General features: G+C 42.3%; 1 protein-coding gene across 1 annotated transcript in view; it reads right to left on the reverse strand.

Annotated features, from left to right (window-relative positions):
* LOC117549915 (formin-like) overlaps positions 1–22,664 on the reverse strand; it is a 39,533-nt gene that overhangs the window by 1,821 nt on the left and 15,048 nt on the right. Inside the window, exons 7-16 of the mRNA XM_034222059.1 lie at positions 20,113–20,174; positions 19,873–19,961; positions 18,888–19,017; positions 18,491–18,637; positions 18,297–18,356; positions 18,085–18,205; positions 11,719–11,811; positions 7,274–7,325; positions 2,186–2,335; positions 1–82 (exon numbers count right to left, since the gene is read on the reverse strand). Of these exons, the coding sequence (XP_034077950.1) occupies positions 1–82; positions 2,186–2,335; positions 7,274–7,325; positions 11,719–11,811; positions 18,085–18,205; positions 18,297–18,356; positions 18,491–18,637; positions 18,888–19,017; positions 19,873–19,961; positions 20,113–20,174 (986 nt within the window). The remainder of the gene's footprint in view (positions 83–2,185; positions 2,336–7,273; positions 7,326–11,718; positions 11,812–18,084; positions 18,206–18,296; positions 18,357–18,490; positions 18,638–18,887; positions 19,018–19,872; positions 19,962–20,112; positions 20,175–22,664) is intronic.

Genomic DNA, 22,664 nt, shown 5'->3' on the forward strand with positions numbered 1-22,664 from the left:
CAGACTGTTGGCATTGATCTTCTTGGTTTCCACTCTCTTCTCCGCTGTGATCTTCTTGATGTTTTCCTGAGCTTCCTTTAACCTATGGGGAAAAAGAAAGTCCTTGACTTTACATTTACAGAACCTTTAAAACTCTGTGCACACACTGAAAGCTTCGAAAAAAAGCCCTGAAAGTGTGTGTAACTTGGAAAACATTACACATGCTGGACCCTTTCATCACTGTGTCCTTGTGAAGTTGTAAGTAAGAGCAAGACATTTAAGTATCTCCCTACCCCCCACACACCCCCCCCCCCACACACACACACACACACACCACACACACACACACACACACACACCACACACACACCACACACACACAACACACACACACACACACACACACACACACACACCACACACACACACACACACACACACACACACACACACACACACACACACACACACACACACACACACACACACACACACACACACACACACACACCACACACACACACACACACACACACACACACACACACACACACCACACACCACACACACACACACACACACACACACACACACACACACACACACACACACACACACACACACACACACACACACACACACACCACACAACACACACACACACACACACACACACACACACACACACACACACACACACACACACACACACACACGAGTTTGCGGTCAGCGAAAGCCCCGTAAGCCAGTAGGAGTACAGAATGACAGTGGGTTGATGAGATAATGAGGCAGCCTTTAAAAAACACTTGGCTTTTACGAGTGTGCAACAGTATTTAAAATAAAGTTAATTGTACATAAGCATGATCAGCTGTGAGTAATGAGAGACACGATTACCTAGTAAACAATTAAGAGAGAGCACAGGGCGGGCCTGAGAAATCTCCATCTCAAAGATACCGCTCGGTTTAGACAGAATCTCCTGGAGGACACCAAAGGTAAGAGTCATGATCTGACAGAGCCATGGAGCCATCACTACATGATACTCAAAACCCTGAAAGAGCATGCAGTAATGAAAAGCTTCACTCCTGCCCTTTGGGCTGCATGTCCAGCATCATTACAGTGTTTATCAGTTCCCCCATAACACTTGCTATAGTAAAGCTAGGCGGCTGCAAGGAGGGTCTGCTGTCCTTTGGTTGGAATGCCCCCCCCCACCTCCAACCCGACTTGAAGCCTCAGGTCAGAGGAAACATCATAAATTCAGGCCCCCGTTCTTCAGGGTGAGGGTCGAGGCCTCAGCTCCTCCAGTTTGATGGCCTTCCTCTCTGCTGTGATTCAGAATCTGCACATCGCCCTGTACAATTAGTGCTAATTTGGTGTGATGTGTAGAGGTCGTTAAGCACCCATCTGAAGCTGACAGAGGCAAGGAGTCCGACGCGAGGATGAGATGGTTCAGCCTCAGTTTGGTAAGGGTGTGTTCTGCAGAGAGGTCAATCCACTGATAGAAAAACTAGATGTTTCACACCAAGCTTTAAATGTGATGTTACATTAAAACCCCTTTATTTGATTTAAATGTATACAATTAATAAACGATTTGCACTAACCAGATCCTGCAAATCAAAATACATTAAATGCTGCGCTTCTAAACGCAACTGGGAAGCCAGGAATGAGTCACCTGAGACCAACAGTTATTTCAACTGGACTGAACTGGCTGTTTACGCAGCAGAGAGGAGAGGACAAGAGAGGTTGTAAATAGCGGTAATAAAAATGGAAATAGTTCAGTATGTTAAGTATGTGGAGCCTCAATTTCTTTTTCTCAATTATTGCTAACACTTGTGGCCACTAGAAAAAATATTGCATATATAGATAACATTTTAAAAAACATTTATAGATGATTAAAGCGATTCCACAAAGTTGAAACCGTGTTAAAAAAAATGCTGTCATAATTTGTTTTGTACTGCACAAAAGCCATTTTTAAGGTCACCCTATTTCTAACAGGACTTGCAACAGTGAGTAAAATGTGACAGGACCAAAGAAAGGTTCAGTTAGAGGGTAAACATTTCTTCTGTCTCTTTTCACCAGATCCTACATTTCCCATCATGCATTTGTAACACAGGCTTAATGTTTAAAGTTTGAAGAATCTGTGATAACTCTGAGGAATGTAAGTACATGTAATCATGTGACTTGAAACAAAAAAACATTTCCAACTCACTTCTCCTTGGAGATGTTCTTGTTTTGTCGTGTCCAGGCGTTCTTGAAGTCGTTGCAAAACTCGTACCAAAGCATAAAAACTAAATTCGGGGCCACGTCTTTCTCTCCGGACTTTGGCTTCACCCCAAAGTAGCTCACTGTGTCCTGGAAACTGCATTGGGAAAACAGAACAGTGTCATCTTTATCACACACATACACTTACAGAATAATCTCGGACATAAATGTGCCAGGGATTATGTTTAAAAGAGGAAACTAAGGGGTTTAAGTCCAACAAACACAGACAAATGGAGGGTAAGAAGGGTCAATTTTAGGCACAGCGCATAGAAAAAGATGGATGTGGAGTCAGACAGAGAGGCGAGAAACAGAGCTGGAGGAGAGTCTCCACCCTGCTGGGCCACTGGGGAGAGGCAGTAGCGGCGGCTCCATTATCACATTGACCTCCACAGCCTGCAGGGGAACACTGCCAGAGGATAGGGAGACAGCCAAGAACAGACTGCTGCTCTTCACAGCTCTTGGGACATACTTGTCTATCAAAGATGTCAATATGATACGAGCTCACAAAAACATCAGATCTGTGTGAATAAACACATTTTCTGTTTTCTGTTCACAGGGACTGTAGCACAGTTGCAGACCAGCTCCTCAGCCTAATTCAATTGTAACCAAATCTGAACTCTTCGCAAAGCTCCCATCAGTACACACAAGGCATGAAAAGCAGCTGGCTGCTTCAGATTCCCTCCCCAACCCAAACATAAAATACATTTTCTTGCCATGCCTGTCAAAGGGGTTGATAAAAGGCGGCTATGATTCAAGGGATGCTCCCGGTCTCATTGACACCCAGATGGGCTCTGACCTCCAGATGCTAGGTGGCTTTTTGCGACGCTAATCTAAGACACGTTCATGCGGAGGGAAAAGGTACAATATGCTGCCCAGACGATGAAAAATGTGGCTTCTGCTTCCCATTTCCCAGTGATGCGTCATTTTGCTTGGATGCTCAAAAAAGCACAGTAGATCATCTTGTATGCTACAGAAAGAAATCAGAGTCTCTGGGATGTTTAGATTGACCAAACAGACTTTTCTTCCTAGGTAGCTTTGTTGTAGCCAGGTCTGCTTTGGCATCATGAACACAGTCTCTTCTCCGACATGACCCTGGGTCATCATGTCAGAGCGTTCACAAATCAAGCAACAGCGCCTTTTCCCTTCTACCCTCTCAAGCATACGCAAGAGGCAGATACACAAGGGCTTCACTCAAAACAGATGCAACCACACTCACAAACACGAGTATACCTACCAAACATAAACAAAATCAGGCCTTTGTTCATTTGCGAGCGCGGAACAATTAAACTTGCACACACACACTTCTGAAATCCATGCTATGATGCCATTGCCGTGAGAGGGTTTACTGCAGCACCCACAGCCGGCATTCCTCACTGACAGCTATAAAAAAAAAAGACCCATTACAAAACCATGAGCAGCCGTGAGAATCAGGGAAATATTTGGACAGGCAACTCTGCATTCCATTGTTTCCCCAGTAAAACGATTACAGAAGTAAACTCTGTGTTGGCTGATCCAGCAGAAGCACTAAGCCGCTTTGTGCCATCGTCAGAAACGCAGTAGAATAACTTACGAGCTGGCGTCTATGAAACCATGACTGCCTGGTGGCTGTGGAAGAGGCCGTTGGGCCAAATGAAATTGAGCATGATGTGGGAGAAGGAAGCTTAATGAGACGGAACTGAGGACAGAACCAGAAAACCTCCGTGAACCCAAACATCAAGCAGGCAAATTAGAACTGCATGTTGGGAGGAAAGGCATCGTAACTCACTATGGATTGGCCAAATCCACATTTTTTACAAGAATGTCTCATTAGAATTACATCTAAATTAATTTACTTCGTACCACGCTGTACACACAATTACACCAAGTTTAAAGATATTTTGGACTGGTAATGCTGCACCATAATTTAATATTATTTTTATATAATACAATTGAACATGATTAACTTTTTGGGAATTTTAATAATTATGATGGGGATTTACAGTTATTCAATATGTATGTAGGTCTCCTGGCTACAAAATGTTGCCAGACAGAAGGGTGTCACCCTGACTATTGTCAGGCAATTATCATATGGATGTTTAGCGCTTGTAATTAACATGCTGCACTTCTGTCTGCCCCCCCCACCCAACTTCCCCAAATGTCTTTCTTTTTGGTGTCTATATACGCCGGGATCCGAAGTCATGGATGATCCTGCGGTCCTGTGTCCTGGATCGCGAGCCCTGGATCTTGAGTCGTGGCTGTGGTCCTGGATCATAAGTCCTGGAAGGATATCCTCGTGGATTCATCTTCCTATTATACACACATGCATTTCCAAACATTTGGACTACCTATATTGTAAATGTATTATCTTTTCAATTTACACACGGCATCTATTGCACGTCTGTCCGTCCTGGGAGAGGGATCCCTCCTCTGTTGCTCTCCCTGAGGTTTCTCCCATTTTTCCCTTTAAACTGTGGGTTCTCTCTGGAAGTTTTTCCTTGTACGATGTGAGGGTCTAAGGACAGAGGGTGTCGTATTGTCATACTGATATTCTGTACAAACTGTGAAGTCCACTGAGACAAATGTAACATTTGTGATATTGGGCTATATAAATAAACATTGATTGATTGAGTTAGGACTGTAATGTGGATTGCCTTCCTTCCTGTGTCTCATCTGTATGACATTGCTTTTCTGTGTAACGGGCTCAGATCCTGGTACTATCTACTAGTGCAGGACCTCTGTCCTTTCCAGCTGGAAATATGATTGATTCTGTTAAATGCTAGAGCTCTTTATTAAATAACACGACTTTGGTTTAAGCTTGTATATTTGTTCTTTTCTTACCAGAATGTGATTAAGTGTGGAATTTCCACCACAATAACATAATGGAAAAAAAAGAGCATGGCTAAAGAGCCCTGCTATCAGATCTGTAAGTTCATAAACAGTAGTGCTTTTAGCTTAATGCTAACGCTTACATGAAAACATGCTGCTAATGACGATGCTAACATGCTGACGTATAGCAGGTGTGTTTACCATTTTTACATCTTAGTTTAGCATGTTAGCGTGCTAAAATTAGCTAGTCATTCATCTTGCAGGTATTTTTTTATACAGTATAGGAAAGTACTGGGCAGATTTAAATGTTGACCTAATAATGGCACAAGATCGTCAAATGTATTACATTTCACCCATTGGGAAACATAGATATGTTTACAAAATGTCACACCAATTCATAGTAATAGTCCAACAGTTTTAGATGTTCATGTGTGTACTAATGTAGTGGTCTGAGCTCCATATTGCCACACTTCTAGCATGGTTGAAACAAAGATAGGGACTATATACTGTACGTTTGATACTGTTGGCTATATGAGTTTTGATAACAGGGGTAACTTGAAAAAAGGTTACAGTTAAAAAAGGTTAAAAAAATTGTCACTGTATCAATATATCTCAAATGGTCATTGATGGTAACATTTGTTTATAAAGCCAAAAAAAAAAAATGGATAATCAAAATGCCATTTTTATTCATTATTTTTCTATGATCAATAATGAAATAATTGGTAGTTGCATTCTTGCTGTAGACAGCCATACTTTGAGGTACCCTCCTGATGCTGATTCATTTGCCCAGTCCCTCTCACTGGTGGCTTACTTTCACTGGCAGCCGTCTAAACTCACTGACTCCTCATGATACAGAGGTATTAGGTAGCACTGAGGACGTGTTGTCTATTTCCTTTATTAACACCATAATGGAGCGGCCACTGTGAGGATCCCTCATCCAGCGCAGATGTGAGAGCCCACCCAGGGCCCGGTGAGCCCGCTGACGCCCGTATTCATCAACAGCGTGTCACTTTTACGAGGTGGCTCTGTGGGAACCTGAGAAATAGCCCCCCCTCCCTCCTGCTCTACCTAACAGCACCCTCTTTAGATGAAATTAAAGACAAACTTCATTAAAGGCAAAAGGTGCTGTCAGCTGGCGACACACACACACACACACACACACACACACACACACACACACACACACACACACACACACACACACACACACACACACACACACACTACACACACACACACACACACACACACACACACACACACACACACACACACTACACACACACACACACACACACACACACACACACACACACACACACACACACACACACACACACACACACACACACACACACACACACACACACACACACACACGGCTTAAAAATGGCAACATGAAACAGAACGGTTTGCTGAGTTATAGTTTTGTCCAAAGCAATCAACCCCCTAATTGTTTACAGTTTCCATTTTCCCTGCGTCCGGCGCCTCACACTTTCTCCTTTATGTGTTTCATGATTTATTTTGGAAGCGTTGCGATATAAAGCAAACAATCCTGCTCTCTATCCAAACAAGGCCAAAATAATCTAGTTGCTTTGTTTGTCTGCTCCACCATCTTCTTCCAATATGAAATGTTCCAGATATGATTTTTGTGAGCTCAGAGACTGCCAGTGTGTCTTTCGCCTATAAATCTCCCAGCGAACTCTTTGGAGTCTTCTGCACAAAACATGGCAGATAAGAATGATAGGAACTGCATGGGGAGGAAGCACTGGGTTCAGACTGAACATACAATATGCATGTGTAATGATAGAGGTTGCTGTCTCTGGTAAGCATGTTTATTTGGTACTTAACACCAATTATAAAAAGCCTATAATGTATGCATAGTTAAAATACAGGTGCCTAATTATGCAAAATAAACTGCTTCAACAATCCCTGTTTAATCAAAGTTGGTTTGCAGTTTTAACATTTCTAAACACGATACTTTAAACCTACTTGATCTCAGTAAACCTTATCAGCTGCTGCTAATATCTGTACGCTGATATACGAGTAAACATTAGTGCTATCAGAAACCAGATATGTTATCTCTGTGAAGCATGCTAAATAGTTGCCACGTGATGTTTGCATTTCACCACACTTGACGAAATCCCATTTGTTTTTGCATCCAAACATAATGTTTCATTCCTAACTTTAAATGTATATCAGCTTGTGGCTGTTTTAGTCAGTGACCTACCTTCTTTGCGCCAAATCCAGACTTTCCTCCTCAGCTGAATGCTCCGTTTGAGCTGTAAAAAGGAGAGAAAATATTGAATTAGGATTAGGATGTATTAAGGAGAAGATAATAGGGGTTTTGGTGCTATGGATGAACATGGTTTTCCTCTGATAGCCAATAAGAACTGATCCCAGGAACACTGGTGGTTCCAGAGGGGGGCGCTGTGTTCATTAGCCATCCCTAAAGTTGTCAATGAGGAAGAAAAGAAGAAGAAAGGGGCTCTGGGTTGAGATGTCAGTGACACGGCAAGCGTGTTATCCAAGTGACAGTTAAGCACATTGTAAAGTTTGACGTGCTTCTGTGCGTTGACGCATGAGAGTGTGAGCCTGTGACGCCTGGGCTCGGGGCGGGGGGGGCCGTGGTCTGTTCTGCGTGTGTGCGTCCACATACATGTGCATATTCTAAGCAGAGCCGAAAGCAGGGGCGCAGGGTTGAGCAGAGAGGCTTGGGAACTGGAGGCTCCTGTGGACTCCTGCCATGTAAAAGTGTCTAAATAAAAGGCAGATGTGTGCGGCGGGCCAGGCCGAGGTGCAAGAATTTATCTAGGGCCAGAGAGTGCCTGTGATCTCAGATTTATTGCATTTTTCCAGATTCATCCTTTTTACAATGATGGGGGACCTTTCCTACTTGAAGATTTAAGAGGGGGAAGTCTCCAAAAAATTGTTCAAAGGCAGGTTTGGGGGTCTTTTGGGAGAAGGTGAGCTTAAGCCTCTGACCAACTACCTCTTTTACTTTCACTCTTCTTTTTTTTTACATGTATGTGAGTAAGGGGGCTGAGGTAAACCTAATGAATGAAAGTTGTGGCCATGTCTGGGATAGAAGAAGGGGGGGGGCCGTGACCAATGGTGTTAGTCTCAGTGGGGGTCAGGCTGGCGCCTGAGGTACCCCTCTGGTGCGACTGTGCAGAGGTGGCACTGGAGCCGAGAGGCTGAGGGAGGGAGAGGGAGAGAGAGAGAGAGCGGCCCAGGGAGAGAGAGAGAGAGAGAGAGAGAGAGAGAGAGAGAGAGAGCGAGAGCGGCCCAGGGGAGAGAGAGAGAGAGAGAGAGAGAGAGAGAGAGGAGAGAGAGAGAGAGAGAGAGAGAGAGCGGCCCAGGGAGAGAGAGAGTGAAGTCTCTCTTCCACCGCTCCCTGTGTAAACATGAAACCAGTAGTCGCTAACTAGAAAGTTATGAGATGTGCATGCTGAGAGGGACAATAAATTAGGGCTTTAAAACTCTGACACACTTTTCCAAACCGCGGCTATACCTAGCAGCTAGAGGACAAAGAGATGGAAAGCAGTGTTAGAGGGATGCTTGGTGGAAATCCTCAGCATCCCTCTCTGTTTCCCCACATCACCTCTACTTAAACACACATTCACGTCTTCATCAAAAACAGCTTCCTCAGACAGTTGTCATGTGCAAATTCTACGCAGTCTACGTAAGTGGAATCTTGGTTATTGGGGTCTGACTCACTGACAACAAATAAAAAGTACACGGATGTGATGATACACATGTATTCCCTAAGAGGCCCGGCGAAAGGAGACTTACATAAAGCTAAGAATAAAAGCAGGAATTTGTTTTCGATTAGTCATGGCCTTGTTTACAACATCAAAAAATGCCGCTAAGAGTATCCCCAAAGGTTTCAAAGAGCTCCTATTAAAAAAGGGAAAGGAAAAAGGGGCTTGATTAGATGATGAAATCGCCACGGGCAGTTTTTTCTTTTTACTTGGAGAATAGTTCTGAAAATAGAGAACAAATACATGTTGTTGGTAGAGGGAACTTGGCTCAAAGCAGGGAGAGGGCGAGCACAGGAATACCCTTAAGAGATAAAGTATGGATCACCGGATTTCAGAAGTATCCCGTGTTAGACCTGGTAGAGATCACACAGCCAAGTTTAAGAGGTAGAGCGGGGCGTTTGGGTTCACCTGCAGTCCCTGCTGTGAGCTTCTCAACAGGCGGGGTTATGGGTCAGCACTACTCAGTCAAACAAGTCTCAAGTCTTGATTCGCTTCTACACTTTTGTCTTGTTTAAAAAGGAAGAAGTTTCCCTTAACAGTTCATTTCAATATGTTCAAATCATGTGTCAAACACATGCATCTGGCATCAGCCTCCTGAGCGTTTACCTGGGTGAGAAATGTATTCGATCACTGATGAGTCAGAGTTTAGAGCCTCAGCCGCTCTTTGATGTGAGGAGCTGTTGCTTTGTTTTGCCTTTTGAAGTCATGGATTCATCACGAACAATGATTACAACCCGCTCCTCCCAACGCACAGGCAACGGCTCGCGGAATTCTGTTTATGAAAGCGAGGTTTACAAGTATCCCACTGGAGAGTTTATGTTCAAGATGTGCCTTTGCAAATCAATGCCGCTTTGTAGCCAGTGGCAACCGCAGTGGTTTCTGTAAATAATGGCCAAAGGTGAGGCTTAAGCGCTACTCACAAGTTGTTAAGGGGGATACACTAACTAGAACAATGTCATGGCACATTTCCATTAAAACAAATTGGTTCGCTATGAAATAACAAACAATCAGGAACTTTACAATAAACATGGACTCTCCACAAATGTTCACTCTGCACCGTAAACATACTGCTCAATCTCTTTGGGAGGTACCTCATCTGGCTCTTTAATGATGGAGTGAGTGTATTGCTTCAGATTTTTTTAAGTGGGGTTGTATGAGGTACTTATCCCTACAGTTGATAGCAGTCAGCATGCCCCAAGTTGGAGAAGAAGTCAGGAATACTGGCATTAAGGCCAAGATATGTTCTACTGGGGACGGAGGCAGCAGCAAAGTGTATTAAATACAGGCCCTCCTAAAGAAGGTTAATATAAACCAGCCGCCCGACTACATTAACAGGCATTGCTGGTTTATTGCTGAGTTTCGGGTATTTTTTGCCCACGTTTTGAAATATCTTCCCTTAGTTTTAAGCCTCCATGTTAATCCAAAGCACCTTAATTTCCTACTGGTTTAAAGTGCTTATCATAAAACTGTCATGCATTGAGCTATTTATTTACACATCTGAATCAAGATGTGACAGCAGAAGAAAGAAAAGGAGCCATCTGAGGTAAACTAAGAGATCTCGGACACAGCGGAGGGTTCGTGTATAAGCAGCTTAGGTGAAGCAAAAGTGGAGCAGCATATGGGTGTATAATGCACACAGAAACCTTCAATAATCAACCAAAAAAAGCACTTTGAATTCTTACATTGTTGATTTTCTCCTGCAGAAAGTATTAAAAGTTGAAAGGGATTTATTTTCCTGTGCATTTCAGCCCAACTTGCAGTTTGTGATTTCGGCAATAGAAGAAACAAGGTAAGGATATTTAGGGTGGCAGTTACTACAACTATAATAAATGCTCAGAAGACTAGCGTGTGGATCAGAAAGCGGACACACAGGGGGATGATCAGTGTGTCCCGGGGGAAGCTCTGCCCCTGTCCCGGTGGTCCCCAGCCCTGATCCACTGAGGCCAGCCAGTCTTTACAAGGCCGCGGCCAGAGGTGCCCTGCCAGCTTTATGGCAGCAGAGAGTACATGAGAACCATGTTAGAGGCAATGTGATCCCTTCTACAGGCCTGTAGACTGTCCTCATGCCGTCTTACAGCGCACCGAGACGCCCTCTCCCAGCAGAACACACACACATGCTCTGAGAGGCAGATCTGACCATCAGTCTGACATGGAAAAAAACATAATTACATCTTTCTCTTTTTAAAAAAAAGGTGAAGATGGGTTTTTTCTGCTCTGTAAGCACGGTTTAACGACTAGTTCCTAACCTCCATCTTTGAAGACACTGACCATTTCTTTCAGGGTCCTTTACAACTTAACATGAGACAATTTATCTTATGAGCAGGACTGAGTAAGAATGTGTGCATGGAGAGATTTGGCAAAGACGCTTTCTCTTTATAAACACAAAACTGAGTCTATCACCTAATTCGGGATTAAATAAATAGTTAACATATCAATCAATAATTTCTCTCTTTTTGAAAAAGAGATAATCTTTTGGTGCCTAAGTGTCATTGTCGAGATGTACATAAAATCTGCACGGTTTGCTAATGATACATGTAAATATATTTAACAATCCAGACTCAATATGTATATATGTTCATTTCATTTAATTCATTTCTTGTTTTAACAGTTAATAACCTGTATATCATTTATATTTTAATATTTAATTGTATTATTCTTGTGTGAATCTGTACCGTCCTGATTTTTGCTCTCACCCTGGTGCCGCTTAAAATCCTGAATTTCCCCACAGGGATTAATAAAGGTCCATCTTATCTTATCTCAACTTATGTTTTTGCTGTTAACTTTTCTGTGAATTTAGTAAAATAATGGAAGGGGGAAAAAAAATACATATTTATAACTAGCAAATAATTTGTGTTTCCATACTTTGTTTTCGTGTGTGCAGTTTTGCCACAGATAAAACATTTTGACTCACCAGCAGAGACAAATCCGGCCATCTTCTCCTTGAAGGGCTGGAGGTTTTCTTCCGACGAGTTAGCACACACCTTCTGCACATTCTTTTCACAAGCTGTCAGAGAGACAGAGGAGACAAAGGAGGGAAAGGAGGAAGGATATAAATGCATTATAATAAAGGGAATCGAAGAAAAATAAACTAAATGGTAAGAGTTAAGTCATTAAAGGACATAAACTAATTAAGAACTTAAAAACAAATTAATAATAAGGGGAGGTGAAACACAAGATCACTTGAAGGAAGCTTGAGCTCTCTTTAAAGCCATTTTATTAAATTAGAAACTCACAAAATGTTTTATCTTAACCTGAAAGCAAATAATCTACATTGTTCTTATTGTTTTCTTTCAGTAGCCCTCTTGTTGTTAAGTGTGTGGAACATTATGTGTTTTACACTCAAAATAATCACAATTACTGAGTGACTAAATGTGCCACATTGGAAAACCACAGACAAACTTCCCTTGTTACCTCCCCCAATGAGGGGGAGACACAACTGGGCATAACACAAGGAATGAAAGAAAATGTAATTCAACTAAAAAAACAGAGTGCATTTCATTCAGATTTCAAAACATAAAATTATAGTTTAATTAAATCGTTTTTTTCATCCTTTTTCTGTTACTAATTGATTTTAACGGATACTATTAGTGGAAAGAGTGTGTACAAATCAGTGATATGTGTCTGATTTTTACATGATGTTGTTGTTTCCGATGTCTTATTATTGTAGTCTGGAAAGATGCAGTCAAAGACACATTTCTGCTTTGTATCCTGCGTCCGACCTGGTTGTCCATGTGAGAGCAGCAGATGTGTTTGCTGTTTGTGGACGGGCTTGGTGCCAAATGAGCCAGCTCACACAGAGGGAACAGCCGTGACTGAGCGTGTTCCAGCCGAACCTCTCCACTGTAAGCCAGGATTACTTTACACACAGACGCCTGGTGAAAGAACTTTGGCACATTCCTCCAATCTGCAAGTCATTATTGGTCGCAATAAATACCTTAACTTGCTTATGACTGCATAGCATAATAGTGCCGCAACACAACAAGAGCGTTAACAGGTCTGGCCGCTGTCTCACTTCACTGCGTCGTAGCTTTTAGATCCGACTTTGGCTCTCATATGTTCGCACGTGGAGCCGCTGCACCTGCAGCTCCGAGACCTCAGTCCATTACATCTTTTATTTATTGGCTGTCTTGATAGATCAGACAGGAAACACGAGGAGTAACTAGGTGCAGCCTCACAGTCGGGATCCCAGAAACCCTTATTGGATGGTTAGGGCAGGCAGTTGTGAAAATAAAAAACAGAAATCAGCAGGCATACAAACATGACAACCAAAATATCCTGTTTAGACAAACCGCATTTCATTACAAGAAATCCCCCAACTCAAAAGGACCCATTAAAACTGTGTTCAAAACAGCAAGTCTACAATTTAAAAAGGCGGCTCGCTTCCAAATGTGGTCCAGACAGCAAAGGCCGCAAAAAGGAAACCCACAAAAACAGCAGCTGTAAAGAATAAAAACTCCAGTTTGAGACATTGTCTTGGTTTTAGAGTTGTGTATTGAACAGGAGTAATCTGCTTCATGTTGAAGGTCGGACAGAAAAACCTTTAGGGCCTTTGCCTACAGTTTTTATGATTCTCTATTGGTCCTAAATAAAGCCAAAGGGTGTGTTAGTGGAGTGTTAATGCGTCGCTCTGCACAAACAGTCCCACAAAAAACCTGGACGGGACAAACGAGAATTAACAATACGTTTTATTAAATGTTTTAAAAACGAATTGTTTTTATGTTCCGCTCTGATGTGCTGAATACAATGTGCTGACAAACTATTTTGACAATAATAGTTTCCTTTCTTCACGTGGTCCTAGTCATAACGCATAACTTGCTTAAAATGTTGATAATTATGATTAACAATTTGTGTAGGTACATAGGTATATTTTTAGAATTAACATATATATTATAGTAACAATATAGAGATGAATATGCTGGTAACATATTTTTAGTACAATTGTATGATAAGTAATTTTAATTTTTTTTGGAGTCACTGACAATTATTTTTCTTAATTCTCAGAAATAAATTACAAAAAGAAAAATGTATATATTTTTTCTCTAATCAAACGAAAAGTGCACGGATGCGATGATTCCCTAGGAGGGCCGGCGATCTGTGCATATCTATAATCCATATTTTAAATAGGAAGTTAATAAACCAGAATAAAAGTCTAATGACCATTCTGATATACAAATGACAAATCATGAACCCAAAAATCGAATATTTTTTTAGTTAAAGTATCGTCTGAATACAAATATTTACGATGACACTAAAGAGAATTGAATGGTAAGAACAGCTAAGAAAAGTGATAATCACTGCTCCTCTAATGGAGACTAGCAAAGAAAACAAAGCTTGTTTTCCAATTTACAACAACGACTTCACTTGAGTGTTGCCCCCTGGTGTCAGACAGTGTGTCCCGTCAGGTCATGTAGCCACACACACACACACACACACACACACACACACACACACACACACACACACACACACACACACACACACACACACACACACACACACACACACACACACACACACACACACACACACACACACACACACACACACACACACACACACACACACACACACACACACACACACACACACACACACACACACACACACACACACACACACACACACACACACACACACACACACACACACACACACACACACACACACACACACACACACACACACACACACACACACACACACACACACACACACACACACACACACACACACACACACACACACACACACACACACACACACACACACACACACACACACACACACACACACACACACACACACACACACACACACACACACACACACACACACACACACACACACACACACACACACACACACACACACACACATATATTTACTAAGAGAGAAACAGATGAGATCACAGGCAGTGGTCTCAGCATTTTTGGAACTGAGGTGCTAATGTATTCTCCATCAAGACATAATTGAACAGGACTGTTAAAAAACATCATCCTGATCAACATTAAGCACTTTTATGGAATGTGTTAGGGCAGTAAATAAGGAGGAAATTTGAGCTTTTCATGAGCCACATGTGAGCTTCCATGTGCAGACAAATCCAAGCAGATCCCCAGGTAAAGATGCCACAATGAGTGAAAACACAGACTGAATCAGAACTGGTATCCTGAAGCACTCAAGCAACACTTGCATATGCAATTCTATCTATAGAGGAATCATCCTCTAATCTATCACATCCTACGTGGGGAGAGTCAAGCAGCTATTGTGTAATAATGACAACAGCTGTGGGTAACTGGGGGCGGTGGGAGAGTTAACGGGAAGAAAAACAGACCTCTGCTCCAGGATTTACCCTGCGTGGTTTGCAAAAAAATGGGCGCCTTTGATGACAATATACAATTATGATTTTACCGCAGTGAGCCAAAACCCCTCACTACAGCTACCAGGAAATCACATCACACCAAGACAATGCACAACTGTGTGTGTGTGGATTATGAAAATGCTTAAACAGAGAATGGGCAGCCTGTGGAGCACCACAAGATGAGCAAGCTAGCAGTGTGATTAATGTTTCTGTCCCAAAACACCCCGCCACCTCCTGTCTCTGTAGCTCTGGATCATTATTAAAAGTAAACACTGACGGAGATGACAAGCAGACGGAGAAACGCATGAAAAAAACAAAAAATATGTGTTGCCATCAGAATTACAGTCCCAACTAAACCAATAACTCATTTGAAATCTTGTTATTTTCAGTTTTACAAATCCCTGTTTGTAGAATCAGATAGTGAATCTTAAGCCCTGTGAAATTAATTCAATTGGGAGGTACTTTGGAAAATGTTTTTATCAGAGGTTAAATCAGTACAAGGCTCCATCTCTGGCATATTTTTTGTTATTTATACCTGGAAAGTGAATTCTCTCACTGATCCCCAATTATCTCCAATCCCAGCAGACTGTCAGACTTCCAGCTCCCCCTTCTACAGGATGAAGCCTGCTACTCCCCCCTTCACTGAGGCCAGCCAGGAGACTACCTCTGTAGGGAGAGAATGTTAGACACTCTCTCCCATTTCCCTCCTCATAAATCACCAGCTATCCATCAAACTATAACCCATTTTCGTACCTTTTTGTTGGAGAATAATCTGTTGACAAGTAGAGACATCAGGCAAAATGTGCTGGCTCATGAGAGAATGCCATGATAAGTCATGACAATATGTATCTTTGAGAACTAATTCATTTAGTTGTACTTTTAAATAAACATAATTTTGATCAAAAATGTAATGAAATGTAGCAAAAAGGTGGACAGATTTGATACATTATTTTAGGCACATGGCCTTTACAACCTATCATTGACAAACATCCCAACAGTGAGCATTATTTCCCCGTTTGTTGACGGTACCTCAGCACGCCGACTTCACACATGCCATTCCTAGCGGAGCCTCTGTCGTTAAACAGACGTCAGGCTAAAGGCCCTGCCTGAACCTGACATTAAAGGCCATTTAAAATCAGGACACTGTCTACATTTGCCACAGTGATGAATGCCTAACCTGGGCCAGGGCTTCTATGAAACACTAAACTCCCCTGAGCAGCAAATGAGCTCTGACCGTTTCTTTTTATTTGATCCTATTTCATTCGGTAGCGTCCCTGCCTCTCTGTCCAGTCCAATTACGCAGCAGTTAAACGGGACCTTTATGTAGGTACTCACAGGACTGAAAATACAACTTTGAGTTTGATGAGCGAGTTTGCAGGATAGAGGTTCAGTTGTTTTCTTTAGGTGATGGACTCTAATTGAAGATATTTGTCCTTATGGGAGCCCTACAGTAGGTTGGTTCCTCGTGGCCTCCCACTCATCCCTCTCCCCCTGAGAGGAGCACACCGAGAGGTCATCACCCTCTCCCCAAACAGGAAGCCCCATCAAAAGAGGATCATGTTTCTGCACAAGCCAAGTGAAGGAGAGGGCAGCCAAAGTGGATCAACACGCTAACTAAATGCTAAACAAACATGCAGCATCTGAAAACACACTCCAGGGTTCATTTACATACAGTATGCTGAGATTTGAGAGATAGACACCAATGTTATGCTGTGCAAGGAGGAGGCTTAGCTTAGAGAGACTGCTCGCAGCATAGAGTCTCCTGACATTTGACCTTAGCCTGGAGGGCGAGACACCGCCGACCACGGCAGTCGCCACCTCAGGATCAGGTGAGGGGCAGACAGAGCGAGTAACCCGAAGTGTGACTCAGTGTTAGCCTCTCGGTGTCAAGACACAATTCACAATGTGGATGGAAGTGATCTGTGTTAGCATTATAATTAAGACCACTTGCTTTCTTTAGGCTGGTTTATAATAGCCCGGCATAAATATTTATTCCTTGCGGCTGGAGAGGATAAAAATGGTGGGAGTCAGAGGTGGAGCTCGCCAAACATCCAGAATCCAACGCTCGCCCTGTGATGCTAATACCCCTGAGGACTACTGTGCCAGACTGTGCTGCAGCAGAGATCAAATACAAGGGCCCTTATGTTGCATTTATTGTCTTCAGGTCTTCCATTTTTCCTAATAAATGAGTGACAGCTTGAGGTGGGTCTGGGTACTTTAGTAGACTCTTTGTATTTTTCCCCCAGGTCAGAGAGGAGAGGGCTTTAACAGCAATCTAAAAAACGTAGGGGAGAGCTGCTGAGCATATCTAATTGCTTTCATATGCCGTATTATTGGTTGATTTAAATAACCACAGACACCAGGGGCACTGGGGGGCATCGCCTTTAACCTCCGATTGGCCTGGGCCAAGACTGGCTGGCTGGCTGAGGGGCTCGGCGCCCACGACACTTTGAGCTCTGAACACCAAAATCAAGTTTACATTGCGTCAGTTATTATTCCGATGCTTCGTCAATGAGCTGAAAGTTGCCTTTTTTGGAGTCAACTCCTGCTCTAAAACAAAGAAATGCAGAAGAAACTTTGGCTAGACGCTCTGTCATAGTTCCTGAAACATGAGAGGTTGTGGTGTTATGATGACACAGCTTTTCAGAGATACAATGTCTGAAAACTGGGAAAAAGCCAGCCTCAGGCCATGCAAGGTCCTCAATACAACCCCAACCCTTCTTTACACAGGGCAGAAAGATAACATGGAGATCAACATTTACATTCAAACTGCGCTGGTGAAAGATGGTACTGTATACAATTACCCTGACTGATTTACAATGAAACAAATGTGACCTAACAAAGGAAAATGCAATGTGGTGTGCGGTTTAAGCCTCGACACCCACAGTGGAAATGAATATGCAACAGGGTATGTCCTACCAGTCAAATCTTTTTTCAGCTTCCTCATGTCCTTGGTGAGGTCTTCAAATTTAACCTGACCAGCCTGGAAGAAATCCTGAGGCTCAGGCATAGGGAACACACTCTTATCTGTGCCAGCGTTCTGTACCAGGGGAAGGAAATATAAAAATATATATGAGTGACAGATGTTTTACATTGTGTGTATCGTGTTAATGTGATTGACAGAGCCTTACCTTGTCAAAATTACGCAGGTAGTACAAAACAACATAATCCACCAGGTTCATCCGATTGTCCTGATAAAGAAATTACAATTTAATTTGAGATATGAATGTACATCTCTCTAATTTGATTGTTTGGCCTTACTTAGCTAACAAAACATTTACCAGGGAATTATGGTAGATTTTCAATGTTACATTGCATGTGTTACCCTGCTCTTGACGTCCTTTAATTTGGGAAGGATCTCCAGTCCGAAGCCATCAGCCTGACCTCTGGTCCTGTTCCCTCCATTCATATAGTTCCCAAAGGCCAGAACAAGACCCATCACTTCCCGCAAGCTGTCACACTCCAACAGTTCCTGACACAGACACACACACACACACACACACACACACAGACACAGACACACACACACACACACACACACACACACACACACACACCCACACACACGACCTTTGGGTTAATAAACCTTAACGCAAAAAAAATATAGACCGTATAATGTAACTCATTGTGCCTGACTCAATACAAAAAATAAATAAAAATAAACCTTAACGCAGCTTAACGACACTTTCGGAGAAAACTGCTCGTGGACATGGTGTTCTTACTTTGCTGACATTGGAGACGATCTCCACCTTGCGCCGGATGGAGGAGATGGTATCGAGGAAAACTGCCTGGAAGATGATGCAGTGGGCTCGGCCCTCAAAGTCGGGAATCTGGGAGAGCTCATAGAGAAACCTGAAAAACAAAAGGGGAGGAGGAGGTGGTGGTGGAAGAGAAAGGGGTGTGATGTGTTATGACAGAATTAAACAAAACGTCTAACAGGAAGAACTATTTTGGATCCTTGGCAGGCTGAGTCGATGTTTCTGTTCACAGGCAGCTGATAGTCATGAGCGGCGCTGCTCGGCTGGGTTTGAAAGGTCCGCGGGGTCAGGTGGAGGTAGAGCAATGAGCGGGGCACGGAGACTGATCAAAGGAAGCTCCGGCCTGATGCGGGACGACTTATGTAAACAGTGCCGTGTCAGAGGGGAGCAGAGCGGTAACATCCTGTGTGATTAGGCCATGCTGATGGGGCTAGACACTGAGTAGGGATGACTCGGGCAGCAGTAGTGACAGCTCTGGTCAAACATGGAAATAAGAAGGCCAGGCCGAGCGGCACCGCTGGGTCCAGGCCTCGTTAATGGGCCCGAAACTACTTAACCCTGACAGGAACTACTGGAGCAATGGCCATTACACACACACAAAGTTGTAGAGACGTTATGACAAAAAAGACTTAAGAAAGAGGGAATCAAAAATGTATCCCAATATTAGGCGAAATTATTTAATATGTTCTTATAAACTTATTAATTATTAATATTGGAATACATTTTTTTTTATATATAATTCATTTGGGATTGGTCTGTTTCGTGGGAAATCTCTGAAAGTAAAGTAAATGTAATAGACTTAGCTAAACTACTTGTTGAAATAAGATATGAGATATGAGATAAATAAATACTGACAGCACTAAATACAATATCTAAACTCAACTTAATCTATCTTAGAAATACAGGCAAGTTTATCATGATTTAAGAATGTATTTAAAAAATATCTTACTGTTCGGGTTTGTCCAGCAGTTTGACTTCATCTTCCTTTGCATTCTCATAATGTTTCGTTATCTTGCCCAACTCATCACTGGTGGCCCTCTATGAAGAAACACACATCGAAAAAACAGGAAACATTTATAACAAATTGTTGCAATAAAAATAATATGACTTTTCTATTCTCGTTAAAACTGTTGGATAACTTTAGAGACTTGATTTTATTACAGCAGACAGACCGCTCCTTCATACTTACATTTTCATATAAAGCCTCTATGGTCTCCAAATCCACCACAGAGTTGTCCACAGTAAGCACAGCTGGAACAGTAAAGATATTCATTATGAGCAGTCAGTCTTATAAATGGATAAGATCTTTGCCAAAGCATGCTTCTTTTTAACTGCTGCCAGTGCATGGAGTTATTTTTCCCACAGTAAACTCATGATAGCCCTGTAACTTTTTCAAACTTCGGCTAAAAGAAATGTATATCTTTTGCAATACATACTACATATTGGAAAATCTATATGCAATACATACTACATATTGTAGAAGAGAAATAATATTTGACTAAAAGCAAAGTCTATCTTCATCTACACTCCGCTGACACACAAACCATGATTGAACTACGCAGCTCATAGCTAACTTAGAATGTCAGCTTGAGGTGGTGAAGCCAGGCTCCGGGTGTAGATATATGGAGGTCAGACTGGGTCTGACGCCAAGGATGCTTTGGCCAATGCTGACTCAAAACAGATTGCCTGCTTAACCTCTTGGCTGACTGTAATGATTTTTAGAGATCGACAGGAGATGGTGAAACAAGCGAGAAACATAATTAAGGTTAATTAAGTCTGGCAAAGATCATAATTTAGCCACATAAAAACTGAGATGTGTGAAAAAGGTTTAAAGTTTCTTTGCCTACTGGCTGTGTTTGTTTAGCCTGACCCAAGTCGTAAAAACGAAAGGCAAAAAGAGAAAGTGACTCATGTTCCGTGTCTGAGAAGTGTCACAGGTTTATAGCTCAGTGAGGGAGGAGGACACGACAGGAGGGATGGCTCCAGTGCTGCACAGTCAGTTGAAAGTTGTCTGGTTGGGGTCAACTGAGGAGGGCAGCATACTCTCAAAGCAGTCCCTCAATGTGACTAAACATTACCAAGAACTGATGCAGTAACAGAACTGTATTCTACGTAGAATAGGCTCACACCGCCATACTTTCTGATTAGAGATAGAATTGTATTTTCAGCTGTCAAAGTATAAAGATAACAACACGCTAATGCTATTAAACAACATAGCTTACATTTTCAAACAACAAATAGCGTAAAGTTAGCACATATAGGCATAAAGAGAAAGGCCGGAATTGACTGTATATGTAGCTTAGTGTATTAAATAGTAGTAGCTCAACGGTCAAATATCATGTAACATAACAACACAATGTCAGAAAGTTGGGCTACTCAGCAAATATTTACAAATGTTTGCTAAAGTTAGCTAACATAACAATAGCTTTTTACTATATTAACATTAAAAGCAAAGCTTTGTATGTTTTTGCCACTGAGGCTACAATTGACAATTATGCAATGACAACAAATAGTCAAAAGTGTTGTAGCCAAAAATGAACACGATGTTAGTTACACAGCAAAATATAGCAAACGTTTGCCAACATTAGCCAATAAACTACCAGTCAAAATGTTTGTCATGCCAGACCAAGTCAATGTTAGTGAAACTGGGAGACAATGGAATTTAAACATTTCATTTCTAAAGACAGGAATGTGTAATTTCATGCCTTTAAATTAAAATTAATATTGAGATAATAATGTATTGAATTCTAGCTACTACCAATATTCATGTGTAGTATACATTCAAGAATTCGAGTTTTTGAAAAAGGTTTAAGGTAGAAAAGTATGTTTATAACAGTTTAAAAAGTGCTGTTTTTGGAGTACCACGCATCATTTATCAAATTGGGACAGGTACATGAGTATTTTAACAACACAGCCCTAGTCTTTTCAATGACACACTGCTTCCAGCTAACAAGGTAATACTTTTCATTCTGGTTCCCAGCTGTTCTTGTGGCAGAGAAGCTGTCAATGTGGTCCCATGTCTGGATCACAGAGAATGCTGGAGGTCCACTTCCTACATCTTATTAGAGTGGATTATTCAGTCCCTCAGCCATGCAGCCGTCAATCACACACCAAAGGGGGGCCTGCTCCAGTGTGCACAGGAGCACTCTGATCCGAGGGGAGCCGGATATCTCTCCACACGACAGATCAAAGCCTGCCTGCCAACCGCCTCACACCCTCTCCTTCTACTTTTCACTCATCGGCTTTGGTGTGGAAGGGCATGTGTGGTATGTGAACATGTGTATGTGTGTGTGTGGTTAGTTGGTGTGTGGGGGAGAGCCTCCCTTTGCCCTTGAACCATGGTGGCCCTTGAGGTCCCCCAGTCACTCCGGCGGGTGCAGTTGACCCCCTTCCTCCCTCAACCAAAGTGCTACCTTTCCTACTCCCCTCTTTCCCTTTCTCCCTCCCTCCCTAGTAGCTCTAATTACATTACATGTCCCATGTCCTTTTAATTTGGCAACAAAGGGGAGGCAAGAAGGCGAGGCCAGGGACTGGAGGTCTTAAAAGTGCTTATTAAGGGCCATCATTGTCCGATTCAAATTGTCCATTTCACATACAACACCCATTAAAGACACCAGGAAGCAGCTTCATGCTGGGTGTTTAACCAAACCTCCTCTACAAACTGACACTGGAACAGAGAGAAAAGGATTGAAGGGTTAGGAGAAAAAAATGGGCGTCCTGGGGTTATGTGCTGTTTGGCTT

Source organism: Gymnodraco acuticeps, unplaced genomic scaffold (assembly GCF_902827175.1).
Source record: "Gymnodraco acuticeps unplaced genomic scaffold, fGymAcu1.1, whole genome shotgun sequence".
Lineage (NCBI taxonomy): Eukaryota > Metazoa > Chordata > Actinopteri > Perciformes > Bathydraconidae > Gymnodraco > Gymnodraco acuticeps.